Here is a 12,112-nt window from a genome sequence, read left to right as displayed (position 1 = left end):
TGACCCAAGAAGAAAGAGGGGTTAGCCCACCCAGCTGCAAAGAAACATGTCCCATGTGGAGCCCCTGGCCTGAGACACCACAGGGTCCCCTGAACTCAGAGATCCCAGGATCAGAGTGAGTCACGGGGGCCCGGGAGGCTGGTTGGGCCAGCAGGCAGCTCGGAACCTGGTATCTACTTTCTGTTACCTGTCGCTTGAGCGGGAAGCGAGAGATCTTGTGCACAGTGGGAGAGCCCAGGCCCTTCTTGGGGGGGCTGCGTAGGCGGCAGAGTGTCACGGCCGCCACCACGAGGATGAACAGGAAGAAGCCCGCCCCGTAGCTGAGAACACCCGTGTACACGCTGCTGGCCTCGCCGGCTTCTGCCAGCTCCTCCTCGGCTGCAAAGACACGGGCACTGAGGCCTACTCTGCCTCTTGGGAGCCCCCACGGTCTGCCCTAGGCTCGAGCCACAGGCACAGGCGGATGGGGACAGGGCTCAGAGCCTCCACGGCCCCTTTCATCCCAAGGGTCCTGCAGTCAGAGCGCCCATGAGTCAGGAGGGGCCACACCCCAGAGGGAAGGAGCCCAGCAGAGCCAGCAGCACCCACACCGCCACCCAGGCACCCGGGAGAGGCCAAAGCTGCAGCGGAGGGCCTACATCTAGGGACCCAGCTGGTAGTCGGGGGCCAGGCCAAGGGGGCCCCTGAGACCAGGCAGGGCTGGTCAACTCTGTTCTCACACCAGGCATAGGGCCAGGTATGAGGGCTCCATGGAATGGGGCAGCCACAAGTCACAGGGTCCCATGCCTGTCCGTGGCGGCTGTGGCATAGCCTGGGCCAGCGCCCCAAGAGCACAGGTGCAAAGCGGCAGGAGCCAGTACCTGGCAGCACCGCCAGCCACGCAGAGTGATGGGAAAACCCGATAGAATTGCCAGCCAGGCAGGTGTACTCCCCGGCGTCCTCAAAGGTAACATTGCGCAAGGACAGAACCTCTAGCTCTTTGTCGGTGGTGTTAGCGCCCGCCGTCTACAAAGAGAGAACAGAGCTCGATAGGCGAGCGCCAACACCTTCCCGCGGGCACCGCAGAAGAGTCCACATGGTGATGATCCAGCCAGGCTGCAAGGAAAACGCCGCCACCACCACCTCAGCCACCACCACCTTGGCCACCACTGCCTCGGCCACTGCCACGGCAGCTACTGCCACAGCGGCCCCTGCCGCGGTGGCCACTGCCATGGCGGCTGAGGGCCCTCTGCCTGTGCGTCGGCACCGAGCCCAAAGCCAGTCCCTCCACCGGCATCCTCTGTCCCAAGTGAGCATCAGGCACGGCGCTGCGAGGGGGCAGCATGCAGGGTTAGCGTGGAGAGAGGAGGGTGAGACAGGGATGGACAGATGGACACACAGGCTGGCTGGAAGCGAGCAGGCAGTGGGCACGGCCAGAGACAGGCGGAAGGTGGGTGCACACAGAGCATGGTGCCCAGCCCCGGTGGGCGCTGAGGACCTTCTGGGGTGTGCGGGGGTGTAGGAAGGGCCAGCACAGGACACGGGGCTCAAAGTGGGCAGTCACAGTGGAGGCTGGCACTGCCCAGGTGGCCAGAGCAGAGCACAGAGCACAGGGTGGGAGCCAGCGAGCAGGATGGGGCGTGCGGGGCGTGCGGGGGCTCGGCCAGGGCCTTGGAGCTGGAGCTCGAGTGCCAGCCGGCGTGGGACAGAGTCGTTACCTGCTCGGGGCCCGTGAACGCGCAGCCAAAAGGCCTTCTCGGCCACGCCTATGAAATTGGTGGCTCGACAGAGGTACTCGCCCCCGTCCCGCTCCGACACATTGGCCAGGCGGAGGCGCGCGTCAGCCTCCACACTCTCACTGATCCAGGACTGCGGGGACAAGAGACCCGGCTCAGGCACGCCCCGGGGCAGCCCCGCCAGGCACGAGGCAGGACGTGGAGACCCCCAAGGAACGAACAGGGCTGAGCTGCGTCAGCACAAAAGCTGCCTGGGGGCAGTGTGGAGGCACCTGCCAGCCGCGGGCTGTGGTTTCACAGGATGCGCTTCTCTCCTCCACCCCCAGCTGCCCAGAGCCCAGAGCCCTTGGAGAGCCTCTCCGGGCCGGCAAACTAGTGCCCACAGCACAGGAGGGAGCACCCGCAGAGCCTGCTGCGGCCTCTTCCAGCTGGGCCTGGACTCCGCTCTCCCCACCCCCTCAGACCGTCTTGTCTCTAAACAGATGTTTCTCTTTGGGCTCTGAGTGTTGCAACCATCCCAACTTGGTGGCCCCCACCCCTGCAGCCATGGGAACAAAGCTAAGGGCCGAGGGAGGTGGTGGGCGGGGAGCCCACGCCATGCTCTGCACAGCTGACGACGGCCAGTTGGGCCAGCTCCAGGCGCAGCCACCAACCTCTGAGGTCCAGAGGGTACTGGGAGGGCCCAGCCACTACCCTCCTGCCCCGGGCCACTGTCACTACCCCTGAGCCCACCCCAGAGAGGCCGAGGCCAACCTTGGAACAGAGAGGGAAAGAAACAGGTCTCATGGCAGCCACCTCTGGCCCAGAGCAGGGTGTGGTGTACTGCGACTCAGACCCCCAGCCCAGAGCCCCTACTGCCCCTTCCCCTGAAGGGCCGACAACACCTGGGCCCAGACCCTTCTGCATCCCCCAGCCCAGGGGCAGCCTTGGAGCCAGGCCCAGGAGCCCCACTCCTGCTGCACCTGGCAGTGGTGGTGCCCATTTGAGCAGCCGACTCACCTTTAGCACAGTGACGTAGGGCGTGCCGTCGGGGCCCACCTTGCTGCCATTCACCTCCACGTGCTTGAGCCACTGGATGTGGGGCTGCGCATCACTGTACACCTTGCAGTGGAACTCCACGTCGCTGCCCAGTACTGCCGTCTGGTTGGCCGGCAGCCCCGCCTGCAGGATGGGGCGGTGCGGGGAGCGCTCTGTGGGGACAGACCGGGCTCAGGGGCTGCCCCCCACCTGCCCACGGCTGCCCTGCCTCTGCCCTGGCCCTCACCCAGCACGTCCAGCGTGTACGTCTGGCGCAGGCTGCCGAACTTGTTCTCCACCACGCACGTGTAGTTGCCACGGTCCGAGGGCACCACGCTCTCCATGACCAGGCTCCACTGCTGGTGCCGCAGCTGCAGCGGGCGCAAGTGAGCCAATCCTGGCTGATGCCACCAGGCCCCACGCACTCCCAGATCAAGGCACCGCCCACTGCCAGGCCCACCTTGATGCCCCCAATGCGATGCTCTCCTCGGAACTCCTTGCCATTCTTCAGCCAGGAGATGGAAGGAGTGGGGTTGCCGGCGGCCGGGCAGCGGAAGCGAACGGTGTTGGCGGCCGGCACGGCCAGTAGCTTCTTGTCCATCCGCTCAGGCCGAGTCCAGTAAGGGGCCCCTGCCAGTGGATGTGCACGTGAAGGCCACGACCAAGGCAGGGAGCAAAGGCGCATCTGGCCTGACAGACCCCCCCACCTTCCAAAGCTGCCCCTTCCCACCCCTGCCTCAGTTTCCCTCCTGTGCAGTGAGAGTGCTGGCCTCTCAAGGACCCCTGCCTGAGTTGCATAAGGCTCCCGAGAGCCTCCAAACATGTCCCCCACCCCCAGCACTCTGAGCTGGACCATGTGTCCCCTCCCCACCATCTGCTTCCCCAAGCAGCTGTTCCCACCAAGAGGTCCAAGGTGCCCTATCCTGGCCTGGGAGCTTTCAGCCCAAAGAGCATCTCCCTGGGGAGCCCCCACTCACCCAGGGACACCCACCAGTGGGGGAGACCCAGTAGGCAGCCCAGCTGGGTGGAGGGGCCTAGGCCTTGGGAGCAGCTTACCAGGAGGGGACCCAGCTTCCCACAAAGCCAGCGCCTCGGAGGCAGCAGAGTGGCATTGGCCCACTAGAATCTGAGACCCTAGGCCACCCTCTGCAGAGCCCCAGGGCCTGGCAGGCACCCATAAGGACAGCATCCTGAAGGCCCCGCCTCCTCCCTGTCCTGGTGTTCAGGGCTGCCAGCCCTCCCACGTAGCCCAACTATTTTTCCTCCTTCCTGGGGGTCAGGGTGGGGGCTGCCTTCCTGCCAGGACTCTTTGGGAGGCTGGGCCGGCATCCCCTCTGCTGGTGACCTCACTGCCATCCACCCACAGCGACATGCCCAGCTCCTGGAAGATGCTGAGACGCGGGTAGGAGCAGTATGGACAGACGCTGGGAAGAGGCCCCTCCCCGAGCTTGTTGCTGCCCTCCCAGGCCTCCCGGAGTGGCGAGTAGAGACCCCTGGGGTGACAGAGAGAGTCCCACAAGCTGTGGCAGGGGCCATCTGCCAGGACTGAGAGACCATAAGACTCAAGGCTACCAATGCCAGACGGTGCCTTTGAAAGGCGGCCCCCAGTAACCCCCATGGCCCAAGCCACATGGGTGGAAACACCAAGCACCTGCCTGGGATGGCCGGGCTGGGAAATTCCACCTTCTCCCAAGACAGCTGCCCTGGCCTCCCCCAGGAGCCCATCTCCCTGGTGGGCTCCTTCTCTCTGGTCCACTCACCCCAAGGGGCTCAGGGAGCAGCCCACACACACGTCAGTCCCGGTTGTACCTGCCCCCAGCGTCTGTCCCACAGTGATCCTTGCCCGCGCGCGTGCACATCTCTCAGATCCTCCCAAACCAGAAGCCCCACCTCCCACCAGCCCTCCACAGTGGGCGGAGTCCACTTGCCACTGTCCTCTCACTGCGCTCTCATACCCACAGCCCGTCCGTGGGGGACACTGGCTCCCAATTTACAGCCTGTGGTCACCCACCTCCCGCTGGGCCAGGCACTCGCTGCTGCCGCCCTTAACTCCTGGGTCCTTCCACCCCACATAGCCACAGGGGCTCTGCTCCCTGCTGCATTCACACCTGCACAGCCACCTCACCCAGAGCCAACGTCAAAGTCCCCACGGGCCAGCCCTGATCTCCTTACTGCTCCTAGGACTCCCAGGGCCCTGTGCCTCAGTCCCCCACCTGTAGGATGGGTGTATCCCTGCCACTCCCGGCCTGCCACCCAGGCCCAGGGCCAGGCATCAGAGCAATTTCCACAGCCCAGCCCCTCCTCCACCCTGAGGGGACCCGATCATCAGTGTGACCCCAGGAGGTCGTCCTCCAGGCTTTGATCCCCCACCTGCCTGTTGGGGCAGGGCTTGGCAGGTGGAAAGCAGGTGCCACCCTGGCCAGCCCATGTGCCAGGGACCTAGGCTCACCTGCATCTTCAGCCTCGTCCTCACCATCTTCATCATCTCCTGAGGACGGAGCATCTGCAAGGCAGGAAAGGGTGCACGTGGGTGGTGACTCCGTGATGGCCTGTATCCAGGTGCCCCAATGGGTGGGGGTGAGGCCCCCCATTCAGATGCACCTCTTGGGGGCACCCTCCTCTCTGCCAATAACCAGCAAGACCCTCGGGGCAGGGGTGCTGCAGCCACATGGCTGGGGGTCTCCCTGGGCTCAGGGAACTTAGCAACCCAGTCCCCTCTACCCAGCCTGGCATGGGTCAGTGGCGCTCACCTGTCACACGCACACTGAAGTGGCAGAGCAGGCGCTGGGTGAGCCTCTGCCAGCAGCTGTAGGCCCCTGTGTCCTCATGGGAGGCATTTAGCACCTGCAGCCGCCGGGGCCCCACCAGGATGCGCTCTGAGGGCACCAGCCCTGTGCCATCCTTGACCCAGACAGTGGGCCCCATGGGACCACCTCCAGGTGGGTGGCAGCTCAGCTCCACGATGTCCCCGCTGCTGAATACCAACTGCTCCTGCTGGCCGGAATCAGGCCCCAGGACCTCTGCAGGTGAGATGGGTGACTGTGAGGCACGCACCCTGAAACCTGGCACAGAGGGCCCAACACACCCATGGGAGGCACCAGGGCACCCCCACTTCACAGGCACACCAGCAGAGGCTGCAGCAGCCCCGAGTAAGGAAGGACCTGCCCCCAGAGCCTAGGGTCCCACCAGCCAGCCTTCAAACCAGGAGCTGGAAACTGTGAGCCTATAGGCCCAGGGTGTCAGTATTTCCTTCTACCCTGTCTTAAGGACTCAGCTCTGCCATCGCAGGTGACAGCAGCTTCCACAGACAGCCTGTGAGTGAACAGGCACGGCTGCCCTCCTGTGAAACTGCACTTACGGACACGGAAAGTTCTAATTTCTAAGTGTCGTGAAGGATTCTCACTGACTCACAGAGCAGGACCCAGAGTGGAGGAGAAAGCTGTCAGAGCCGCCAAGCAGGTGAGAGCCCCGGCCCCTCCCCTGAGGGCCGAGAAGCTGGGGCAGGAGCATAGCCCCAATGGCAGAAGCACACAGGTGGCCCCTGGGCCCCTCCCCTGTCCAGAAGCTGCCTAGCTCCCCAGGGGCCACCAAGGTCTGAGACCCAGTAACATACCACCTGACCATCACCCCCAGGCCTCCCTGCCAGGCCAGACAATGCCCGGCACAGGCGGGTACCCTGGGCATGGGGCCCAGGACAGGGGTGGGTGGTCCCGCCGGGCAGGCCTCCTTCCCCGACCCAGCTGGGCTGGCTGTACCATCACTTGTCATTCTGCTGACGCGTGGCCTAGATTTGAGGGCCCAGCTGCCCACTCTGGACACACTAGTCCCTGGCTCCCCGGCCAGGCCCAACTCGCCCACCCCACCTAAGCCAGCCCCACATGCCCAGTGCCCACCAGGATCCTGCCAGCCAGAAGAACCCATACTCACCCCTGAACTATCCACCAGAGCCTGCGCCCCCTGGGGACTCACAGCTCAGGGCCAGCCCCGGTGGGGGCCCTGTGGTCAGGGGGGACTCCTGGCCTGACCTCCAACCCTCTAGTCCTAGCCAGTGTGTCCTGTGGGGACCACCCAGTGCTGGGAGCTGCCTGAGGCCCCCCAGAAGGCCAAGAACAGGATGGTCATGGCAGCCTCAGCCCCAGGCCCTGGCCCAAGGGCAACAGCCGTTTGGTTCCAGTTTGGTCTGGGTGGCGACACAGAAGTATTCCCTTCAACCTGGTCCAGTGAGGGACTGGAGGGACACGGAGTGGCCCCCATGCCAGCCATGCCCACAGTTCTACCGGTTGTGGGGGAAGAGCCCGTCCAACCACCCTGCCTGCAGGGGCCAACTTCAGGCAGGGGCCCACAGGGGCCTGAGGAGACTCAGCAAAGGCTGACTTGGGGAGGTCAGGCAGGGGCCCCTAGGAGCTCAGGGTCTGCTGCCCTGGGAGGCAGCATGGGGGGCCCAGGCCAGCCGGGCCCCCTCAGGCCCCACCCAGCACCAGGCACTCGTGGGGCCCAGCCTCCCTCAGTGGCCCTAGGAAGGGTTCCTTCTTCATCACAAAACGGGGGACCCACGGTGGGGGGGCCCCACCTAGGTGCCACATGCCAGATGGAGCCCACAGGTCCAGCCCAGGGGGTGCTGGTCCTGGGTGAGCTATGCTGGGTCTGGGGGTGTTTCTCAGTCAGTCTCCCTGACTTTGCCACTCACTGGCTCTATACCTGTTTCCTGCAGTGTGGCACAAGGGAACAATTCCACTCCACAGGCCCGGGGGCCCAGAGAGGCCTCTACACCCTAAGTGGCTGGAGAGTATGAAAGTGGATGGTGGGAGACCTCCCTGCTCTTGGTCTCTTGCCTGGGGACTGATGTCCAAGAGGCCATGGCCAGGCCAGGCCAGCCTGCTGGGGAGGGCTGTGTCCTCAGCCTGGGGAACCTTGCTCTCGGTTCCGGGTCACCACGGTTAAGGCCCCCAGTGCATTGGGAGGCACAGGGTGGGATGGAGGAGGAGCAATGCTCCATCTAAGGGCCTTGGGCAGATACCAGAGAACAAACACCAAATTCAAACTCTAGTCTGGAGCTGGCTGCCCCAAGGGGTTTGGGTTTTGGGGTGAGATGAGGGCCCGGGGTCAGGGAACAAAGTGGTCCTGCAGCTCTCGCAGGGCCTGGACCAGTTGCCAGATGCATATTGCCAGCTGTGTGTTTTAAAAGAGCCTAAGAGAAGAGAGCACCCCAAAGGGACCCTGAAGCCAAGAGCTAGGGTCTGGGCTTCCTGCCTCCCCACCTCGGTTCCCACCTGGAGACATTCCTCAAAGTTTCATAATAAAGTCAGAAGAAAGACGGATCCGGAGGCCGGGCAGGCTAATGAGGGCTTACCAGGATTATCCACCTAATCCTCGAAACAACCCTGCCGTTATCAGTCCTACCAGTATCACTCCTCTAGGCCCCTCGAGGAAACTGAGGTTGGAGGAGGGCACCCAGAGAATGGGCTGGCAGCTGGCAGCCTGAAACCCGGGGGCCAGGCAGAACCCCCCCTCACTGGGATGGCTCCTGGTTAAATCACTGAAGTGGGCTGGTGGGCTGCTCTCCCCCAGCCTGGACACCTCAAGCCCCTGGGTTCCCCTCTAGGCTCAACTGTGAAAGGGGTGCCTTGGACGCCAGTTCCAACCCTGAGACCTAAGGCCTTGGGGGATGGGTGACAGGGGCTCCTAGGCTCAGCCGGGTTAATGAACCACCCAGAGGCCAGCGGGGCTCAAAGTTCAGCCCTGTGGAGGGGCTGGTGAGGTTGCAGCCAGCCAGTGCCTCCTGAGTGGGTGCCTCCTGAGTGGGTGCCCTCAGGCTGCAGGGGGAGCCCAAACCGCCAACCACCCTGCACCCTGGGGGCCACCCCCAGGCCCCCACTGAGAGAGAAGTGGCCCCACATGGAGATGAAGGTTGCCCTGGTAGGGCCTCGAGTGGCCAGGGCAGTCCAGCGGCCAAAACCTTCGCCAGGGCCCTTGACCCCAGCCAGCTCTGGCTCCACAATTTCTGTTTCCAGGAAAGCGCCAGCCCGGACCTCCGTAAATTTCATGAGGTCTTTGTATTTTCACTGCCTGGCCCATCTCGTTAAGGAACCAGATTAAGTTTACTGACCTACGAACGCACTACCTGTTTCACCAGCTCCACTGGGGCACGGGGGGCGGGGGTCCCGGCGGCGCGGGCCCGCAGACGGTCAGTCGCAGTTGGGGGGGGGGGGGGCCGCCGCGCCCCTCCCCCTCCCCTGGGGCTAGTTGACATTCCCAGGCTGTGGGGAGTAATATCTTCATCTGAATGCGAATGCAAATGCTAATGCAGGGCTCCCCCCGCGGCCGCCCTGTCGGCGCCCCTGGAAGCCAGGCCGAGCAGGCTCTGAAAGCGCGCGCTGACCTCCCGACTGCCCTGTCACGCCGCTGAATGACACGCACATTCAAGCGCCAGGCCCACTTTCATTCATAAAAAAATGACATTGTTCCGGGAGGCTGCAGCCGCCGCCGGAGAAAGGGGCGCAGGCCGGGGCGGCCGCCATCTGCCTGGGTCCCGCCCGCCGCCGCCTCAATGCTCGCTCTGTGGCCGTGCTCTGCGGCCGAGCCGACGTACAAAGGGGCGGCTGTTCGGGCCTCGGCCCGGGTGGGGCGTGAGCTCACCCGGCCGAGGCCTCCCTCCGCGCGGCCACCCCACCCCTGTCGGCCCTGCGCGCGTGTGCGGGCGCCGCACCTCGGGGCCCGGCGCGCCTGCCCCGGCCCTCGCCCGCGGGCCCTCGCCCGCCACCCCGGGGCCAGCAAGGACGCCCGCCCGATCCTCTCCGCGCCTGCCCAGCGTCCGCCGCGCATCCAGGGGCGCCCCGTCTGTCCCCGGGACACGGGAGCAGGGCGGGGGAGCGGTGGCGCCAGAAGGTGTCACCTCGCCGCACTGGCCACGGAGGGCAAGGGCCCGGCTTCGGCTGATGCGCTCACCCCCACCCTCAGAAGTCCAGCCTCTCGCTTTGGCCAAAGCTGGACATGAACTGGGGCCCGGGGGAGGGAGTACCAACAATGGGAACTTTCCGTCTCAACAGAACCAGAAGAACAACAATGGCACCCCGCGCCCTCCCGACGGCGCCTCCGCTGGGGAGACGCGCGGGGCGGGGGCCGCGGACGCCCCCTCGGTGCCCGGCTGCCCGCGGCGGCCTCGAAATCGCGGAGTGCCCGGCGGCTCCGGCGCCCCACAAACCGCCGCGCTGGCTCTGGCCTTGATCTCCGAGGAGTAGGGCAGCGGAAGCCGGGCACCGCCCTGAGGTGCCGCTCACACTCGGGGGCCCCCCTCCCGACCCAGGGGCCGCTCCCGTCACGGACGCCTCTGCCTTCGGGGCCCCGGCCCTCCCCCGTGCCTGCTGGGTCCTGCCTTACCTGCCGCTCTCCCCGCGACGCGCTGCTCCGTGCCCGGGGGCTCTGAGGCGACGCCGGCCACGACGGCCACGGCCACGCAGAGCGCGAGGGCGCAGGCCGGGACGCCCATGGCGGGCACGAGGGCCGCGGCGTCCTCAGGCGGCGCGCGCGGGCATGCTGCCCCCCACGGCCCGGCTCGGGCAGGGAGGAGGGCACCACTCGGGAGGCTGCGGGAAGACAGCTCGTTACCGGGACGGGCCAGGGCGCGCAGGGGCTGACGCGGCGGCGGCAGGCTCCGGCGGCCGGCTCCTGCGCCCGCACCTCTACGACCCCCAACCACCCCGCCCGCCGCCGCCGCCGCCCAGGGCTCCCGGGCCGCCTGGCGCCGGCCGCCTCCTCCCCGCCGCGGTCCCTCCCTCCCTCCCCTTTCCCTCCCTGGCTGCTACAGAGCCCTCCCAGGGCGGCGGCGGCGGCGGCGGCGGCGGCGGCGGCAAACTTTCCAGAGCGGAAAGCCCGCGCCCTGGCCCGGCCCGCGACAGGGACCGCTCCAGACCCGCGCCTACCGTGCGCCCCGGCCCCGCCGCGCGCCCGCCCCCGTCCCTCCGCGCGCCTGGAGGGCCCCAACACCGACCTGGAGGGCGCAGGAGCCTGGCTCGCTGCGCGCAGCTCCCTCTCCGGCTCGCCGTCAGCCGGCCCAGCGCCCGCCCCGTCCCTCCGGCCGGCAGTCCGCCGGTGCGCGGGGCAGAGCAGGACCGCGCGGCGCCAGCTGCCCGCGACACTGCCGCCGCCACCGCGCACTGATCCGCCGCTGCCCCGCGCGCTGCAGCCAGTGGGGGACGGTCCGCGCCCCGCCCCGCCCCTGGTCCCGCCCCTCCCCGCCCCGGCTCGCAGGGGAGCGGGGACATGCCCCTCCTCGGGGGCGGTCCCAGGGCGGGGGGAACTCCAGGGAGCGCAGCCGGGCTGGGGCGCCGGGCGGTCTCAGAGGGCGTGGGAGCCGGGCAGGCGAGCGAGGCTCCCCCATCGCTCCGCAGGGCGGCCCGCGGGCGCAGAGTCCGGGCGCAGGCCTCTATTTGCACAGCGCGCAGCTCTGGCCCGCTGGGACTGTGCTCAGAGCCGCAGAGGGGTGGTCTCTGTGGGGGACGGGATGTCAGGGAGGCCTCCGCCGAGCTGAACCCTGCGGTGGAGCAGGAATTCCTCAGGTGGAGGAGGGTAGGACGGCATTCCAGGCAGAGACAACTGTGTATGCAAAGGCCTGGGGGTGAAGGACAACGTGGCCTGTCTACCTGGCTAGTGAAATGCAAGGAACTATACCCCAGAGGCGGGAGGTGCGGGAGGTGCGAGAGGTGCGGGAGGTGCGGGGGTGAGGGGCTCACTGCTGCATTTGTGAAGCCTGGGGCACACGTAGGTCAGCTGCCTGAGTTCCCAGCCAGAGGGGCCTCACCCCACCTCCCCCAGGAGGACACAGGTTTGGTTGGAGGTCTGGTGTTTGCCACGCCTCAGATGGAGAGGCCCGGCTGAGGACCACAGGCAGCAGTGGAGGAGGAGCCCACCCCAGGGCTCTGAGGAGGGCTGAAATGGGGACCTGGTGGCAAAGTGGCCCAAGGTGTTGGGGCACCGAGTGGTGGGGACAGATTCTAGCTGGGGAGGGTCTGGACTGGCCAGCTCAGTTCTGAGGACCTAGCCTGGCCTTCCACCCAACCAGCAGTGGTAGGTGCTGCCCTGCTGGGACTCTGGGGGTGTCTGGGTCCCCCTAATCCCCCAAGACTGGTGGCTCCTGTGTCCACCCTCATAAGGAAGGGGATCTTGTCCTGCTTTCAGACAAGCCTAGGGCGGTCAGGGCCTATGGGAGCCAGAACGGCAAGAGGGTGACCTTGGCCCAGTGCTTCTGCCCCACCTGGCTTCTGGCTTGGGAACTCGATTTGCTCACTGGGGAAATGGGCAATGAAAGCCCTGCAGTGACTGGCTGCTACTCACCCTTTCCAGCCCACTGCGGGGCCCACCCTGCAACTCCAGGTTTAGCCTGT

General features: G+C 66.4%; 1 protein-coding gene across 3 annotated transcripts in view; it reads right to left on the bottom strand.

Annotated features, from left to right (window-relative positions):
- The window catches only part of FGFR3 (fibroblast growth factor receptor 3), a 366,177-nt gene extending 355,311 nt beyond the window's left edge, over positions 1-10,866 (bottom strand). For all 3 annotated transcript variants that reach the window (XR_011236403.1, XM_069496181.1, XM_069496182.1), the window contains exons 1-9: positions 10,720-10,866; positions 10,110-10,315; positions 5,483-5,752; positions 5,182-5,235; positions 3,193-3,362; positions 2,980-3,103; positions 2,715-2,905; positions 1,698-1,848; positions 188-378 (exon numbers count right to left, since the gene is read on the bottom strand). Coding sequence is in view for 2 of the 3 variants with exons in the window: in XM_069496181.1 (XP_069352282.1) it covers positions 188-378; positions 1,698-1,848; positions 2,715-2,905; positions 2,980-3,103; positions 3,193-3,362; positions 5,182-5,235; positions 5,483-5,752; positions 10,110-10,218 (1,260 nt within the window). In the remaining variant the exon portion in view is untranslated. The remainder of the gene's footprint in view (positions 1-187; positions 379-1,697; positions 1,849-2,714; positions 2,906-2,979; positions 3,104-3,192; positions 3,363-5,181; positions 5,236-5,482; positions 5,753-10,109; positions 10,316-10,719) is intronic.
- Positions 10,867-12,112: the final 1,246 nt, after the last annotated feature.

The sequence above is a fragment of the Eulemur rufifrons genome, chromosome 20 (genome assembly GCF_041146395.1).
Source record: "Eulemur rufifrons isolate Redbay chromosome 20, OSU_ERuf_1, whole genome shotgun sequence".
NCBI lineage: Eukaryota > Metazoa > Chordata > Mammalia > Primates > Lemuridae > Eulemur > Eulemur rufifrons.
Note: the sequence above shows the minus strand (reverse complement) of the source record. Positions and strands in the feature narration are given on the sequence as shown.